The 19,130-nt window shown below is 36.3% G+C and overlaps 1 protein-coding gene across 3 annotated transcripts in view; it reads right to left on the reverse strand.

Moving 5' to 3' along the window:
* Nucleotides 1-1,991: 1,991 nt before the first annotated feature.
* U2SURP (U2 snRNP associated SURP domain containing) overlaps nucleotides 1,992-19,130 on the reverse strand; it is an 81,200-nt gene continuing 64,061 nt past the window's right edge. For all 3 annotated transcript variants that reach the window (XM_007502097.3, XM_007502098.3, XM_016425249.2), the window contains 5 exons: nucleotides 18,662-18,824; nucleotides 10,821-10,931; nucleotides 9,644-9,762; nucleotides 8,418-8,594; nucleotides 1,992-6,463 (listed from right to left, as the gene is read on the reverse strand). In XM_007502097.3, coding sequence (XP_007502159.1) covers nucleotides 6,325-6,463; nucleotides 8,418-8,594; nucleotides 9,644-9,762; nucleotides 10,821-10,931; nucleotides 18,662-18,824 — 709 coding nt within the window. In that variant the 3' untranslated portion in view covers nucleotides 1,992-6,324. The remainder of the gene's footprint in view (nucleotides 6,464-8,417; nucleotides 8,595-9,643; nucleotides 9,763-10,820; nucleotides 10,932-18,661; nucleotides 18,825-19,130) is intronic.

Raw genomic sequence — 19,130 nt, forward strand, 5'->3', positions numbered from 1 at the left:
CTTCCCCGCCTGTCAGGGCGAGGGATCTTGGTTCCTGAATGTTTACATTCCCAGGAATAAGTGAAGGATTTGGCCGTTAGGATGAAGGGGGCAGTGCAGCCCCAAAGTCCCTCATGAGTGACTCCGGCAGGGCACAGCGCTGTCCAACACACAGTGCTGAAATGGTTAGTTGTTCTTGGTAAGTTATTTCACAGAATAGGACTACTGAACTTAGAGGCGGCCAACTTCCAGGGCGCTTCTCTGACCGACCCCCGGCAAGCCCTTCTCGGGACGCCGTGCTCTGGCTGCTCATCTGGGGACAGTCATGTGCATATGGACAAATACCCAATGCGGTCCGTCGACACGGAGGCACCTATGTGTATATAGCTCTACATACATGTGTGTTTAAACACGCCATTTTTTAAAACTTTAGACTTCAGTAAAAAAATGGTTTCCTCTTCCCAGTCCCTCACCCAAGCTGGCAACATCCGTAGACCCAGAGTGAACCTCTAAAGGCTGCCCGAGGTCTGGAGGCTCCAGAGTCCTTGGATGAGCACAACACTGAAAACGGAACTCTCGAGGCTGACCAGAGCCTTAGAGGCTCAGATTCCATCCGGGTGGGTACACGGTGCAACCCCTGAAATGTCTCGCTGAATCGCTCCAGCCAGACCAAAGCTGATCCGGTGGTCCGCGACGGCCAAGTCCTCCGAAGCCTGTCGCTGGGTCTGTGTTTAAGGTGCTTGGCGAGGTCCTCTGCTGGCATACACTGAAGAATCGTATCAGGGTTGAGGACACGGACTAGGAATTGGGTGAAGACCATTCGCCAAGATTAAGACGTCGATGCCAACGCCGAAAGCAGTCGTGGCAGATTGGCAATTGCCATGACTTGCAGCCAAAAAACGCCAGAATAGTTCAGGTGTTTGTGACAAACTATTAAACCAAATAGAAACCGACTAGATTTTTAAAGTTTTTCAAAGGAAAATCTCCTACTAAATGGGCAGTAATAGATGTTATTCTTTATTTTGATCTGTTTCTTACAGGTACAAATATTCACATTAGTCTTCAGGAATACATTATATTCACTCCAAAATGCTACAAATTCCTGGGTCTGAGAATGTATCTTCAATGCAATAGAAATGAAGGGAAAACCTGAAAGGCAGGAGGGAATTCTCTACTCACATGAGAGTTTTCGACATGTTCAATACTGAATCTGCTGCCAGATACTTTCACCGGTGGTCCTAGCCGTAAAACAATCCTACACGTCTAATTCTGAAAACGTTAAGCACCTCCCATGCTCAGGGCATAGGCTAACTGCTGGGGAAACATAAGAGCAAAACTTATTAGAGCCTCTTTTGAAAATATATTTTACGGAACCCCCAAACCGTAAAATAATTTCTCAACCCAATATTGTAGTAAGGAATTAAACAATGAGAAGAAAACACAGGGCATGAAACCAAGTGTTGGAACTGCAAGGCATTTTAATGAGATGATGTCGCCAGTGTACAGTGCTTACGCATGTTTTTATGATCTAGTTACATTTCTTTCTTTTTTCCTTTTTATTCAATATACAAAAAAAATGCTGATAGGCCATTTTGGCAGCTATTTTCCAAGCCCTGTAAGGAAGTAATTGTTTTCAAATACCAAAATCCTTAAAGAAAACAAAATTGAGCCCAAAAAGGAACCAATGAGAAACCTGAAAATTCCCAGTCATGAGTTTACTATTATAAAAGTCAGCATTCTTTTTTTTTTTTGGGGGGGGGGTTGGGAGGGAGACTAAAAGCTCACAAAAATAAATACTTTTAGTTGTATGCTAAGATTCTCACCATGAAAAATGGGCTAGCTTTCTGGTGGCAACAGATAAAATGGTGCAGTGCTTGCTTCACAAAGGACAAAGATCTTTTTAGGGTTCAATTGCTGAAGGCACACAGCTGAAATTAATTAGATATGGCTTACTGTGCTTGCATTAAAAAGGCTCAAGTTCTACATGGATAAAATTACATGAACAGTATAAATTTGATATGAAAAAATGTACTTTTATTAAAGTAATTATGCCCAACAAACAACAAAAGGGAAGTTTCACAATTTTGTTTCAATCGTATAATCCTTAAGTAGAAAAACTATAAAGTGACATTCTGATATGGAGAACATCTCCTTTAATAAACTTGGAACCTTAATCCTTGTATTAAGAGATTCTATTATGGAAGAAGTTCAGTTGAAGGAAACATCATCTTGGGAGGTGGGGAGAAAGGGAGCACAGAGAATTAAGGAGAATATTTCAGCTCAGCTGGTTCCAACTACATTATCCTCAGTTCTAAAAAACTCCCTCTTTTCCCTGGTGTTTCAAAGCCACCACCTGAGGCTTGACACACAAGAGATTGCAGAATTAAAATAAAATATTTCAATACTCCAAGCACAAACAGGCATATGAAAATGAGCTTAGGCCAAATTTTACCTATTCACCTAAAAAACTATATAACCAATTATACATACAATGCATTGATGCTTAAAATTCCATAAGGTTCACAGCTGTATTGAGTCAAACACTGAGGTGATCAATTTTCAGATTGGGATGTGGCTCATTTGGAAGATTCTTAGGTTACCTTCAGAACACTCCCACTGGGACTTTACATTTAAGTATTAAAATCATTCTTGGAAGACAGTGGGGGGTGGGGAGGGAACCTAACACTTAAGTTATTATTATAATGAACTAATCCCCAAATAAGTTCTTCTAAATCTTACATGTTAAGAATGAATATTAGACAAATCCTTTACCATGAAAGGGAATTTTTACAAAGTGAATTCCTTTAAACTCAAAAGGGTATACATATATACATATATATGTATATGCTTTCTAAAAGCACAGGCTATTGGGAAATGTTCGCATTAAATTCATTGTAGTTGTCTTATTCACTTAAAACTCTGTTTAGTATCTAAAGGTGTTTCAAATGCATAAAACTGACCGGCCTGAGTTCTTCAGTGTTTTTACATATTTCTTAACTGGAATATCTTAGAATAGTAGTACTGTAGCAACCCATTTTAGCAGAGGAAACCATATGATTCTGATGACCAGGATGAAGCATTTTGGCAATATTAAGTTTTGGCAATATAAATAATCTACTTATTTTTTTCACAGTGGCAAAAATATCCTTTTGGCTCTTTTTAAAATCCATTTCTCTGAACCATGAATTTTTATAAAGATAAAAGTCAAGACTTTTTGAGGAATTTAAGTCTAATTACTAATAGGATTTTTAAAAATTATTCTCAACAGTAAAGAATTTAAGTTAAAGAAAAAACAGCTGTTACATAAAAGTATGTAAGCAAATATTTCTCCCACTAGGCTCTTTAATTGGAGCAAGTCTCAATTTAATCCCATAGGCATGGTCCATACAAAATAAAACTAGGTCAGTGCAATTTTTGCAACTCTTAGCACATACACAAATTTTTTAAAATTCTGAATCAATTAAAAAAAAATCATTTTGGTCAGACTCAATTCCTAAACATACTTCTTATCAGAAAATCCCAGCCGTTTACCAATAGCATATATAGAATAAGGAAAAATGTTGCCCAAATGACATGCTTATTTCCTTCAGGTTTCTTTTGGGGAAGCAGCAAACTGTCTTTTACTTTGACTTTTTTTCCAGCTACCCAACAATGGGAGGCTAAAGTAGCATAAACCCAGTAGGGAAGAGTTCCTTCAAAGCATTAGGAAACAGAGAATTTGACTCTCCTTGCAACAGGAGAAGCCAAGAGAGCATTTTCTTTCCTAATGGCTGTAGAAGATACATGGTTACTGGACCTGAATGGGAAAATTGGGAATATTTCCTGTTAATGAAAGGTAGTAAATAAGAACCTTTTAGTTTACTTGTGGAACTTCCGTAGGTAACTCATAACTTACTTCTTTGGGCATCTATCTGATTATTAATATGATTTTCTAAAATCTAGTAAAATATGCCTCCCTCCTTCAGGATGGGCCCATTTTTCATGCTATCAAATCCTCGAGAGTCTGAGGGTTAGAAATAAGTTTACTTGCTCTAACTTTTTATGAACATTAATAAAAAGCAACTAATTTACCAGTACCTTTTAAAATTCAACAACCCTTGCAAAAGTGCTCTAGAACAAACCAAAATAGCTAGACTCCTAAAATCCTCTATTGGTCACCAGCCTGTCAACCCTTCAAATAACAGGGTCTTCAACAAAGGGCAGGAGGCCAGTCTTATCTACTATAAAAATAAGGTAAAATAATTATGCTTGGGACCGAGAACTACTTGATTCTAACGCCACAAGAGGAGCTTTACAAATACTTTTACCCTCATTTATCCCCCCCTCTCATTCAGTCTCTCAGTCTCTGCCTCTCTCATTCTCTCTCTCTCACTCTGTCCCCCTACTTCCTTCTTGCTATTTGCTTGGCACATTGTTATTTGCAAGTCTGCACCCAGGTCCCTACTACCGAAGAGAATGCAGAAGCTACAGACTACCGGCATTCAGCACTGCTCAGAATCCTCTGTGCCTGAAGTTTTGCCCAGAAAGGTATGTTTCACAAAATTAAGTTCTCCCAGGTATGGAGTAAGAATAGAAAATCTTACTTACGTTGATTTTTTAAAAAATGGTAATCAGCACCAAATTTTTAGCATTTCCTAATGGTTCAGAGTGGGTTTTTAACAATTAACATTCCCTAACAAAATGCTTGAACAGAAGCAAAAAGATAAGGGAATGCCTATTCAAGCAATATTTATAGGTTGATAAGAGCCATTAAGGAAAATAATCTTGATGGGCTCACTGCCACCTGTTATTGGTTTGCACAGTTTAGAAGTGGCCTGCCAACACTGAGTTGATACGAATACATTTACTCCCTTACAGGTATAGTACATTTAAAATTCTATGCCTGCCAAGAATTTTTTTTTTTTAATGTGGAAAACAGGTTTAAAATAAAGCTTCTTTAAAAAGTATCCCAATCAAGACAATCCATCATCAGAGTAGTTACTTCCCTACAAAAAAAAAAAAAAAACACACACAAAAAACAAAACTAAAATACAAAAAAACACCTCAAATGACTATACAATTAAGCACCCAAATGAAAACCATTAAAGGAAAATAGACTAATTATAGACCTCAGATCTAAAATGATCCCAGGCTCTTATGCTTATATAAAAACATCATACAAATATCTGCTCTGCTGGACTGAGGAAGTCTTGCTCCCGGCTCAGAGCAGATTATATCTTCCAAATGGGACCAGCTGTTTAAATGAGCTTTTCATTGCATTCTGAATGAAACACTCAGGATTAGGAGTTTTGAAAAGCTAATTTATTTTCCTATTTTACTTGAACTGAAAACCATTCTTGTTTTTTCAAACTGAGGTGATTTAACAGTAAAAAAAAAAATTATAATATTTTGATACCAACCTTAAAATAAAGGGCACAAAAAAAGAATGCAGAAAGGCTTTGGCTGACATAGAGAGAAAAAGCCTAGAAAAACCTGGTCTCCAAGCTATTTCTTCCTATCTTAATCTGAATTTCTTAGGCAACAGCTCAAACCCAACTAAGCCCATGATTTAAATTCTCTCCATATATTTAAAAACATTTTTTTTATTCTAGATATGTGTGTTGTGTTAAAACTATTTCTGTAAAAAAGACAATCCTATCAACTTTGGCTTTGCCTGTGGGCAGTCTATTAGCCTAACAAAGCATGCCATTTCTATGATTCTTTGCTCTCTGGGCACCAAAGTGGTCCAGGAAATCTAGGTTATTTCAGAACCCTCTTAGGAGCAATGACCACAGAGCTTTCTCAGTTGCCTTAATTTTTAACAGTTATTTTAATAAAACTAAGGGATAGCTACTCAGAACGCCAGGGATCGTAAAGTGCATCACAGAGGAGAAGCATATGAGTGGTGGCAAACTCACTTAGCAGACTTTTATGGAACTCGCTGTCACCAATGGGGCAAGAAAACAACATCTTAATTTTCTGTTGAGATTTTATTTGAAATCTAATTCAAATTGTCAAAGCTACAAAAGGGGGAAAAACATCTGTGTGTTATTTTTGCTAGGTCACAACATCCTAAAACAAAATATCACTACTGCCAGCAGATCAGTTACACACATTTCTGATGAAATTCATAAACACAAAAAAATGTTTCATTTTGAGAAACAGCCACAATGAAGATATTTTTGTACAATATAAAACAATGACAGGTCTACAGATGCAGTTACTCATGAGTATACACGTGCATTCACAAAAAAAATTCAGGAATGCTCTTTCATTTGATTTTTTTTTTAAACAGACTGTTCAGGCACAAAAACAAAACCGCATTTCCAGTAAGCGACAGCATTGTAAAAAATGTGATTTTTTTTGTCAGTGTTTGCTTTTCTTTGACTTCTTGTGAGATCTGTGTGGAGATCGAGACTGAGACCTGGATTTCTTCCCTGATTTTTTAGGGGACCTAGATCGTGATCGCCTAGACCTTTTAGGTGTCCTTGAACCAGATGGTGATCTGTCAAAAATAGAAGCAAGCATGAATATATTAGGTAAGGACTCTATTTTAAGTTTAAAGTGCCCAACAATTTAGAGCAACAACAACAAAAAACATTTAACCAAATTACTTCTATTGCCATAAAGGGTTATAAATACCATTAAATGTCTAAACTACCTCAATATGAAGAAAATACTATTATCCCATACTCTATGAAGCATGCCATTCTACAAGATAAGCCATACCTTCCCAGAGAATGTTATTTTAATTTGATACTAAATCAAGCAAGACCTATTATTCTAGTGAATTCTGTGGTATTGATCAATATTAAAACACACTGCTCATTATTAATAAAAATTTCTCCTTGGATAAGAACCAATTCTTGCTCAATTCCCACTTCAATTCATTATTTGTAAAAATGATCTGGCGTGGGTCATTAAAGTACTACATAGTAAAAGTAATGAGACCAACTAGATAAAGTTTTTCAATCCAAAAGAAACTTTTGCCCATAAGATAACAGATTTTTGAATGAAACAATTTACCACACAGAGTTCTACAATTTAAGAGGCCCAAAATAACCTTGGTTTCTAATCTCCACACAAACAGTAACACAAAATCCAGAAGTTACTTAACAAACCCATATAACATATGAAGAAGAGTATAATGAGCAATGGTCTTAGAAGTGACAAGACTCCGATTCAAATCCTGCCTATAAATACTAACTAGCGATGTAACCACAAGAAAGACAGTAGATCTCCATCAACCTCAGTTTCCTCTGCTGTAAAATGAAAGGTTAGACTAGATGGCCCTTCAAGCACTAAATCTCTGATAGTCTATGAATAATACTGTCATTTTGACTAACATCTGAATGTAATTCATTTACTGCCCATGACAGAAAACAAAGATGGCAGCAGCAGCAAAACTAAAGATCCCAAAGTCCATATGGGACTAAACCCACAGGCTTCTTCCACTGGACAGTCTATTTAGGGACACAGATTCCCATCCCACAGCAGATAAGAAGCCTCAGACTAGAAAAGGGAAATATACTGGGGAGAGGGAGGTCAAGGAAAGATCCTACAAAAAAATAAACACACAGGAGAAAGAATTATTTGCTGATGGTAAGGAAGGAAAGAGAAAAACTATAAAAATCAGACAAAAGAATTTTCAAAAAAGAACAGCAGCCAGTTAACTTGTCCAGAGGGGCTGAGGACATAACCAGTTACAGACAGTGCTGCTAAGATCATTGCCATGCATCCCTATACTCCAAGAACATGTTAAAACTATGGCCAGAATGCTTTGAGAAGGCAGAGGGTAGTAATATTTTGGACAAATTCTCAGCAGACTTGTTTTCAGCTCTAAAAAGAAAATATATGAGTTATTCGGCAAATTTCCATTAATAGCAAAAAATGAAATGTTCCTGTATTGTTTGTGGAGATGGAAGTTTTTAAAAAAAGGAAAAAATTTACATTAACTGAAGAAGAAAAGAAATTTCCTTTCTGCAAATACTGGCATCAGCCCCACATTCATACTGTGATGCTGCTGCTGTGTTACAAGATTGTGATCCAGGACAAAAATAAGTTAGATTCATCTTTCTTTTTAAGGCAAAGGCTGAGCATGCCACAGAAACTACAGAGGACAGTGGGTGGGGAATCTTTTTTGGATTCATTTGAAAAGCTTTGAATTTAATGTCTGGAAGTTAATGACTTCCTTTTTCACTCAAGACTTTCCTCAGAGAAAAGAGAAAAAGAGAATCTAAAATGCAAAGCATTTTAGAAGCATTTAGAAGAAAATGGGAGCAAAATAACCCACAGAAACTGTGTTTACTGACAACTCTCCTAAATGTCTGAAATTCCTTTTAAATAGTGTAAAACAAAAACTTGGATGATAAAAATGAAATTATTTATGGAATTATGGAGAAAACAGCAAAATGCATCATTGTTATAGCTTGAATTTATAGAAGTGACTTGAAAATTACCTTTTGGCCTTTTTACTAACATCTCTAGGAGAATCTTTGTGAGATGATCTGGAACGTGAACTCTCTTTGTGAGACCGCTCTGATCGCTCTGATCGCTCTGATTTTGGAGATGGGGATTTAGCTCGCCTACCACTACTGCTCCGAGATGGACTGGGTGATGTACTATGTCGCCTTTTCCTGTGCAATGAAAGAACCAAAAACTATTCAATAAATTGGTAAGAGATAGCAGTGTGTGCATTCAATATTAATTCCTATCAGTATTTATTTTCAGCTGCTAAGGCATGCTACTTCTGTATCCGCAGTTCAAGCCCAACATACCAAGTGATTTCTCCTTCAACAAATAATGCCTTTAAAATCAAATAATCTTTCTTATTAATGCCATATTACAGAAAAAAAGTTCTTTTCTTCAAGAGTATTAATGGTAAGAATGTGTTATACCAAACATGATGCAGATCCAGACTTCATGTGAAGCAGTGACATAAACAACAGGGAAGACAGTTCCACATAAATGATTATTTTTTCCACTGACGAAATAGGAAAAGTATCTTTAGTTTAAGATGAATGAACTTTATATACTTCAAATGATGAAGACAAAAATCTTCTGATTTAAGGTTCCTTAATAATAAGAACCTGTGGGCTGCAACAGGGCTTAAACAGAAGCAAATTTCTACAGCCAGTAACTTGGTGAACCCCCAAGTATGAACTTCTCTTCACATCTGAAGCCCTTCTGGGATGAAGGGAAGGCAAACTCTTTCCTCCCCCCACTTCCAGGTTAAAGGCAGTCATCACTGGCACATTAATCTGTGAGAGCTGCTTATAGGGGTGATAAGGAAGATCTAGTGAATTGTTTTGGCCACTTGAGTCTCAGGTTTGGTACATGATACTGTAACTAAATTCCTCCTCTGAGGTAAGAACTAGATGCAAACCTCAAAATAGGAAAGATAGCTATGTAACTAAGCCATCACTCTACCTTATTTTTCAACTAACTCTGCCCTTTGTGGGGAAGAACCAAGGGAAACTATGACCAAAACCATCATTTTTCCAGGTTATTGGCCATGATTCCTCTCTACCTCAGTGTCTTCATGGGTAAGATAAAAATGTTGGACTAGATGGTTCCCAAAATCCTTCTTAGTTTTAGTTCAAGTAGTCTATAAAAGTGTCACATAACAGCCACACCAATCCAAACCTCCAACTTTCTCCAGAGAAAAAAGTAACAAAGGCTGCACCTTTCTTTTCTTGTAGGCGTGCATTCATCTTTTTCCTTCTTGTCTTTGGATCGGGATTCCAGCTTCTCTTTATCCTTCTTGTCTCTCTCACGTTCTCTTTCCAATTCCTTCTCCTTTTCCTAAAATAAAAAAAAAATTTAATAGTATTTGTCATTTTACAAATGATAATTTTAAATTCTATACAATTTCACTTGTCTACTACTAATTTCCATGGAAGAAAAAAAATATAATATTGCTGAGTTAAAATCCTAAAAAAAAACCTATGTTGATAACCATCCAAGAAAACTATTCATTTTTTCCTATTATACAGAAAAATGTGAATGATAAACTAAGTTTTTACTAACCTTTGTGCTTCTATGATTTTCAAATACACATTTGAAATGCTCTCACACTAAGAAGTTATCTTACAACAAAGTGGACTTTTAAAAATTGGCAAAAAGGAAATAACAGATGAGTTTATCTATAATATTAAGTATTGACTGTTGTGACAGATTAAAATTCTTATATCAAATTCATAGAAGAGATAAACTGGTTCAACAATCTTTCTATTTGCTTGTCCTAAGTCAATGAAGATTGTGAAGTACCCATATGCATATAATAGGTAGAGTGGATGCAAAGATAAGAATGAATGCCTAAAACAACTATTAAATAACAGCATAAACTGCACCATTACTGACCACACTATAATTTCCGGTGTTATGAAAATCTGAAGAAAAAAAAAGATGCCATGCAGGATCCTTTTGAAAGAAAATATATCAAAAGTAAGGGCTTTTGAGAGTTAAGTATTGCTTTCTAACTTGAAGACACTGTATATAAGAATTCCCCACAATCATGTTCTTTGTGCCATTTCTATAGTAAGCCCAGAAGCAGTGTTTTATACTGTCACAATTAAACCACTACCCTTTAGCACTGATAGGGTCTCACAGATGTTCTTAAGATTATTATGAGTTTGTAGGTGATATGGCCACAATGACCCCTTATAAAAAACATCTTTAAATTCTTTTAATATAGAATTCTAAATAGGCCAAATTTTGTCTAATACTTCTGGATATTTACAACTCAAGAAAATACAAATATGCTTTTTTGCAAATTTTTTTAAAAGGATATTAAAAAAAAAACTTCTAGGCCATTAATCTAATTGGTGGTACAAATATCAAAATGTATTCATTTTCCTTACTCTTTGAAGAAGTTTGTCTCTGTAGTGTTCCACTTGTTCTTGAAAGCTCTGCCCTGGTTTTTTCGGTCTTTTCCCAGATTCCAATTCATCCTGAAACTTCATCACCTTGAGCTGTGGAATAAAAGGGCATTTCAAAATCAGTCCTCATTATCAGAAACTCAATCAAAAAAGGATTCCTGAGGCCAAGCACCACTGTCATTATTTTCTATCTGGCTTATGAAGACCAATACAAATATAATTAATGAATAATTAAATCAACTCCAGGAGAAACAAATTCAAGATAAGATAGAGGGGACTAATCCTTGAGAGGGAAGGAAGACCCTGGGGATTTGTATCTAGCTTTGCCACCTTATGTAAAGTTTTGCAAAACTTAGTGCAACAGGATCCATCAAGTTGTCTGGGCTGACTCATCATCCACATTACAAATCCCCAAGTGAAATACTCCCCAAGGCTCTTTCCTCCTTTTCTTTACACTCTTTCTTGGTGACCATTCTCATTTCTTATAAGTTTAATTATTAATTCTATGCCAACGACTCACAAATTTACAGATTTAGCCTCAGTCTTTACACTGAATTTCAGTTCCACACCATCTGGACACCCTGACCCTGAAACTCAACATGTCCAAAAAAGAACTCATCTTCCCCCCTCCAAATCCTCCTTCCTCCCTTCCAAATTCTTCATTTCTGTCAAAGGCACCAATGATCCTTCCAGTCTCCTAAGTTTACAATGTGAATGTGCCAACTCTATCATGCATCCAATGTGTTCTCTTATCTACTCCCACTACCACCACCTGAGTTTAGGCCCTCATTACTTCTACCATATCACTTCTTTAACTCAATCAAGTCTACCAGGTCTCTACTGCCTTGAGGACCAAATATAAACTCACTTGGTTTTGAAAGTCCTTCCCAATATGGCTCAAGTCTATCTCTCCAGCTCCATTATATATACTCCCCTTCCCATTCGGTTTTGATTCCTCTGAACTAGCCTTCTCTCTGGTCCTTACATTCTATCTCACAGCTTTGTCTCTGCACTAGATGCCCCCAAACTGGAATGTGTTCCTTCCTCGTGTCTACTTAAAAGAGAATCTCTTCATGAAATCCCAAGCACAATCTTCACCATGAAGCCTTTCCTGATCACCCCCAGCCCTCCCTCTCTCTCTTCCTTTATCCCTCCCTTCCTTTCTCCCTTTTTTCTTTTACCTATCCAAGTAATTCTAATAAATTTTATTATTTTGATTTATGAAAAACAAATCCCTAAGAGGATCTTAGCACACATGGTATAACTTACGTATTTTACCTCAGAATGACACTTCAGGTCCACCCACACAGAATTTACTCTTACTTTCCACAAAATTCTAGTAAATTTGGTTTCCTGGTTTCATACACCACAAATGAAAAGGTGAAAAGTAGAATAATAGACTATACTAATGATTCATTTATATTCCATTAAGGTTATTTTTTTTTTAAGTTTTGGCACACAAAATAATTAAGTATCAGCCATCAAGAAAATTCATTCATTTGGAATAGCTCCATCCTTACTCAGTAATGCTTGAGTAAATTAGATAGTTTTGAATTCAGAATATATTCTGGCAGTTCCTATCTGGTTTCTGCTCAATTTAACACCAGTTCCTTAATACATAAGAAGTGATTTTATTCCTGCCCAATACTATGTCCTTGCTTTTCTTGGATTTTACAAAAAGATACTTACTCTTCTGAATTTACCCAGAACTTACTTTAAAATCCTATCAGAGAGATAAAATTTATTTAAAAAAATTTTTCCACTTAAAATGACTGCATTCGTTCATTCAAAAATCACTACCTATGCACACCAGGAATTTTCAAATGAATAGTGAGAGCTAGGAAACACACAAATAAAATGTAAATTAGAATACGTGTATAGAAAGGAGTAAGAAATATATCAAATAAGGGGAAAGACTACTGAATCCTTAAACTGAGACCTAGGGAATCTTGAGCCAAAGATGCAATCTCCAATACTAAGGAAAGTGTTTCTCACTATCAAATTAGAACCTCATGGAATAATTATCCTGGAGTTTAAAAAGTTATCATTGCTAAGAACTAACTAACTAACTAACTCTCTCTCTCTCTCTCTCTCTCTCTCTCTCTCTCTCTCTCTCTCTCTCTCTCTCTCTCTCTCTCTCTCTCTCTCTCTCGATAATGCAGATCTAAACAGGTTTATAAGTAGCTGGAAACAAGGACATGGAAAAGAAAATTTCGAAGATACAAGAAAATAGGACTGATTGCTGTCGAAGGTCTAAGAAAAGACTGGAAAGCAGAAGAAGAAAAGTTAAGCTTGGCAAGAAGTATCAATTTCTTTTACCCAAAGTCAGATCTAAATAACTAGAGAAATATTAATTGTTCATGGATGGATAGAGCCAATATAATTAAAATGGCAATCATACCTAAACTAATCTACTTCTTCAATGGCACACCATTTAAATTACCAAAAAATTATTTTATGAATTAAAATTACAAAACTCACTTGGAAGAGCAAAAGATCAAGAATATCAAAAGAATTAATGAAAAGGGAAAAAAATTAAAGGAAGGAGTTCTTGCAGTACTTAATTTTAAATTGTACTTTAAAGCAGCAATTATAAAAACTATCTGGTACTGGCTAAGAAATATAGAGAGATCAGTGTAACAAGACAAACAAACACCAAACAGCAGTAAAAGAGTATAGTAACATCATATTTGACAAAAGCATAGATCTAGGTCTTGGGGAAAGGAAATCACTATTTGATAAAAATTACTGGGACAACAAGAAAGTAGTTTGGCAGAAACCAGGTAAAGACCAATATTCTACACCATTCACAAAGATAAGATCAAAATAGATACATGATCTCGAAATAAAAGGAGATATAAGTAAATTAGAAAAAAACAGGGAACATTACTTATCAGATTTGTGGTTAGCAGAGGAATTTAATAGTCAATAAGAGGAAGAACAGTACTGAAATATAAAATGGATAATTTTGGGCATATTATACTGAAAAAAATTTGTAAAGAAAAAAAATATTGCCAAGATTAGAAAGAAAGTAGAAAATTGGGGGGGAGGGGTGGGGAAGTATAGACAGCCTCTAGATACAAGTCTCTTATCTAAAATATAATTTTTGTCAGATTTATAAGAATTGATCCCTCAATTGATAAATGGGCAAAAGAAACAAACAATTTCCAGATGAATTCAAAGCCATAAATTGATAAATGGGAAAGAAAATGCTCTAAATCACTACTGATTAAAGAATTGCAAATGGAAACAATTCTGAAATTTCATCTCACATCCATCAGAATGGCTAAAATGACAAATGTTGGAGTGGTTACAGAAAAATGGGGACACAGATACATTATTGGTGGAGCTGTGAATTGATTCAGTCATTTTGGAGAGCAATCTGTAATTACACCCAGAGAGTTAAAATACTGTATGTTGTGTAATTGGAAGTCTTGTGCCTTTGAACTACATTTCCCAGCAGCCCACTGACTTCCTGTTGTTACTGAGGATTTAAGGCAGGAGAATAAATAGGGTGGTCTTCCTTGGCTAGCTCTCTTTGCTTCCTGGGTCACGACTTTGGTGGAGCAGGCTGTCTGAACAGGTAGATTAGCCATAGGCACACGGTTTTATTTTTGTTACCTTTTTATTTTGTTACTTCTAGTGATGATTAATAAATCTTATAAAATATAATATTTTTAAGTTCTTACATATGAGTATACCCTTACATACAGCACTGGGTCTGTTTCCCAAGTAGATTAGGGAAACTGGAAAAGAACCCATGTGTTTTAAAATATTTCTAGCAGCTCTCTTTATGGTGGCAAAGAATTGGAAATTAGGAGGATGCCCACCGAATGGAGAATGGCTAAACAAAATGTAGTATATGTGATTATGATGGGATACTACTGTACCATAAGAAATAATGAGCAGGCTAATTTTTTTTAAAACTGCACAGGATAATGAACAGTGAAATGAGCAGAATCAAGAGAGCATCATATACAGCTACAGAATTAATACTGGAAAAATAAACTGTGATAATACCTCCAGAGAATGAACTGAAAGGAAAACATGAAAAAATTTGTTATGAACATGTCTGCTACCTTCTGTGATGTGGTGTGAGTGGGAGAGGGACTAGGATGCATGTGGATAAATTCTATTGATACATAAATAATTTTATTTTGAAAGAATAGGATACCCAGAAAAAAAACATAACAAGCAGGAAAGCATTGAAAGTTTCATATCCAGTTATGAAGAAAAGCAATAGATTTGTGACTTCATTGATATAAATTTTTTCTTTGTATATGGATATGCTTGGTTTCCTAACATTTGGAATAAAAATAACTAAAATTAAAAATTGCCTATTTACAAAATATTTCTTCTTAATATACAACGTAAAGTAAAAATGTTAAGTTTTTCAACAACAGAATTGTTTCATTGTTACCCTAGTGCCTGGCACAGTCCCTGGCACATAGAGGGTGCTTAATAAAAATGCTTACTGATGTATTAAAAGGAGAACTATCGATCTCAGGGAGAAAGTCAGAGATAAGATTTAGTAGGATGAAAAATGAACTTTCACATAACAGCACAATGTAATGGTTTTAGAATTATGCTAAATATTCTAATACTCTAAACACCTATAAAAGACAGCTCATGTTAATAGGTTGTATTAAGGTCTATAAAGCACTTTCCAAAATTACTCTATGAAAAAAGCAGTAAAAGAATGATTACACCTAGAGGATATCGAGCAGACCTTGGGGCCAGGAAGACCTGGGCCTTCTAATACTGGCTATGTGACCCAGGGCAAGTCAATGAACCTTTCAGTGCCTAGACAATTCTCCATGACTCTTGAGGGGCAGCACCGATGACCTTCATAAATGAAAGAACTGCTTATGAGGAGCTCCCTATTTCCAGCAAAGTCACAAGTAGTCCCTATCCATTTCAAAGACGTGAAGTGACCTGCCCAATGTTATTGGTCATTATGCTGTACTTACAGAATTTTAGAACCTGTAAAGGAATTTGAGATAAGAATCCCCTCTTCCTAACCTTTTGTTTTACAGTTGAGAAAAACAAAATCCAAAAGAAAATGAGGAGTTATAGAGAGTGGCTGATGCAGGAGGAGAGGAGACTTTTTCTAGACTCCTGGTTTCTAGACTCCTGATCCAGTGCTCTTCTCAGAACATCACCCCCAACAATACAAATTCAGTCCACCAGTATGCTGGGAAATATCAAAGTTGGGAACAGAAGAAAAATCACAAACGTAATACACTGCTTTATCAGGTTTAATGAATTATTATATTGGCTTTTATTAAATGAATATTTGTTAGGATTAAATCTAATAAAACTATTTTTATAACACATGTTCTCATACAGTTGATTTAAATAAGTCTAGGGTTTTTTTTGTATATATTTTTATATAGTTTTCCTGAACAACTTCTAACTACACCATGTACAAAGCCTTTCTAATATGATCATATTCCCTTTAAATAATTACGAGAGGTTTAAAGATTAAGAGTTGGAAGATAGTAGTCTAAACCCCCTCATTTTAGAGAAGAAACAAGACCTAGAGAGGAAAAGTGACTTCCTCCGTGTCAGGAGGTAGAACCTGGATTCAAACCCAAACTCTTCCCACTAGACCACAAAACCTACCTACTTCAGAAGTGACAAAAGCCTCTGAATACCTCAGGCAATTGTCAAAAGTCCCATCTAAAATAATGTAATTTACTCAAAATTTACTCAGCTCCCATTCTTCTTTTAAAATTCTGTTTTTGAAAGTATCTTGAGATCTTGACAGATACATTCCTAACATCTAAAATCCACTACCATGTATATTCCCTAAAAACCCTGAGCTGATGAGACAACCCAAGTCCCTTCCACTTGTATGGTTTACTCACTAAATCAAGTCTGGTTACTGAAGGGTTCCAAGATGAATATTCTGGATTCTTGAATTCAGCAACCAATTAAAGACATGAAAGGCTTAATTGAAAGGGGGAAATGTCTAAAGGAGAGAAGTCCTGGAGAAGCCAGAGGTGTATGTTCTAGCCCCAGCTTGGACAGCTACTGAGTAGCACAGGCAGGGCACCTCTCCTTGAGCTTCAACTCCCTCAGCTCCAAGCTGCACAAGGTTCCTCCTTTCTGCTGTAAGGTACCAAGACATGGTGCCTAATCTCACAGAGCCTTGAGGGTCCCTAAAGTTCTTTCTGCTCCCAGTTCAAGCCAATCAGAAGCAATCACTTAAAAGGACAGAGAGACAATAGGAACACTGAGAAGAGACAGATCCCAGTCTGCCATTAAACATGATAATGAAGTCCCCGAAGTCATCCAAAAAGGGTAAACTCCAGTCAGGATCCTCTGTTTAAGGCAGCAACTGGAGCAACTGAGCACTAGAGACATCCTCCCTCCCATCAGAAATAGTTCTGATAAACCAAGTGTGACATTCAAACAGGCCCAACAGCCATGTGGCACCTCAGTGTGGCCAGATAATGCTTTCGTCACAGACTACTCTAACTTGACACATGCCAAATGCAGTTTTTGTTTGCTTAAAAGGGAAAGTTTATTGTAATCAAATAATTCAAGCCTTACTATGAAATTCTCCTCCAGTGAATTTTCTAGCTCAGATCTTGTAAACCTATTTATTTTGTTTAAACTTATTTGTAATTTAACTATTCAAAGAGCAAAAGAAAATCCAGAAGTATTCAATCTGTACTCTGAAAGGTATTTTACTAAGTCAGATTTAAAAGGCACTAATAAAGTAAGTCCTTCAGAAACTTTTCAAAAAGATGAGGAATTTGCCATTTCCACAATGTCAGATATTATGAAGTTCCCTATATACATCATAGTAAAACCACATGAACCTAATAACTCTGAAAATCACTGATCTTTCCACCCAAAGTTGACACCCAACGGATATTGCATAGCTCATAATAAAATGTTATCTGTGGGTTCTGAATTAACTATGTATGAGAAACGGGTGGGGAAAATCTTGCAATAACCTAACAGCAATGACTACTTAAGGAAAAGGAAATAAGATAATGCAAATGAAAGGTATAATGGAAAAGCAAACCACGTAAGAAAGTTAAGCTTCTTTCAAGTTTGAGACACCATTATTGGCTTCCCTACAACCAGGAACTCCTAGAAAGCCTTCACCACAATCTGAGGGTAGAGACTTAGGAGAACTTTGCCCTTTTATCTGGCAGAAAAGGAACAAGTGAGAAGGGCAAAGAAAGTCCCAACACCCAAAAAGTGTCTTCCATCTAGTGACTCATTCTCCAGAAGAGGACATTGAGACCCAGACAGCTGAAGCTATTTGCCAAAGCTATACTAGGAGGAATATATTGCAAAGTTGAAACCCAAACTGTAGGTTCAATTTCCCAGTTCCTTCCAGTCCAGCATAAGTGCCTTTCCTTGCTCCAACACATTTAATTACCAACTAGTATCTACACTACAATAACAACTCCCTACAGATCACCTTTGTTTATATGCCATAAAAAGAGATGTTTTATTCCCAGTTCACAGGTCAGACACCATGGAGAATGAATGTGGGTCACAACGTACTTTCTAAATCATAGTTCATTCAGAATCAGAAAACGGCTATTCTTTATAACCAAAATTTATAAAAATAAATGTGGTTATGGGGCAGCTGGGTAGTTCAGTGGATTGAAAGCCAGGCCTAGAGCCAGGAGATTTTGGGTTCAAATCTGGCATCAGAAACTTCCTAGCTGGGTGACCCCCATTGCCCAGCTCTTACTGCTCTTCTGCTTTGGAACCAATACACAGTACCAATTCTAAGACGGAAGGTACGGGTTTAAAAAAAAGTCTGGTTGTACTGTCATGTTTCATGCTAATACCTCTATTTCTCGAAGCTTAGCTCGTTTTTCTTCACTCATTTCAGAATATTTAATAGAAGACTTGGACTCCGTCATTTCTTCTTTGATTGGATTGGAATACAAATGATGCTCTTCAGATTTGGAGCTCTGAGTATCTTCCTCATCTTCACTTTCTTCTTCTTGACTTTGGGAATAAGTAGAATATATTAGCAAATTCAAATTGGTGCCACAGCGTATTCTTGTGTTCTTACTCCTTCCCCCCCCCTTCTCCTTATTTTTCAAGTTGATCACTGTGCACCCATCTCCCTGTAACTATGTTTGTTTCTCTTTCTGTCTTTGAATTTCAGTCTCTGTCAGAGCCAGATCTAGCTCCATTTTGAATCAAATTCCTCTGATCTTGTCTCTGTTTATATCTGAACTATTCTCCATCCCTCCAAAAGACACGTTATCTGTTTCTGGGTTGTTCCAATAAAACAAAACTCTCCAAGAA

The sequence above is a fragment of the Monodelphis domestica genome, chromosome 8, assembly GCF_027887165.1.
Source record: "Monodelphis domestica isolate mMonDom1 chromosome 8, mMonDom1.pri, whole genome shotgun sequence".
Classification (NCBI taxonomy): Eukaryota; Metazoa; Chordata; class Mammalia; order Didelphimorphia; family Didelphidae; genus Monodelphis; species Monodelphis domestica.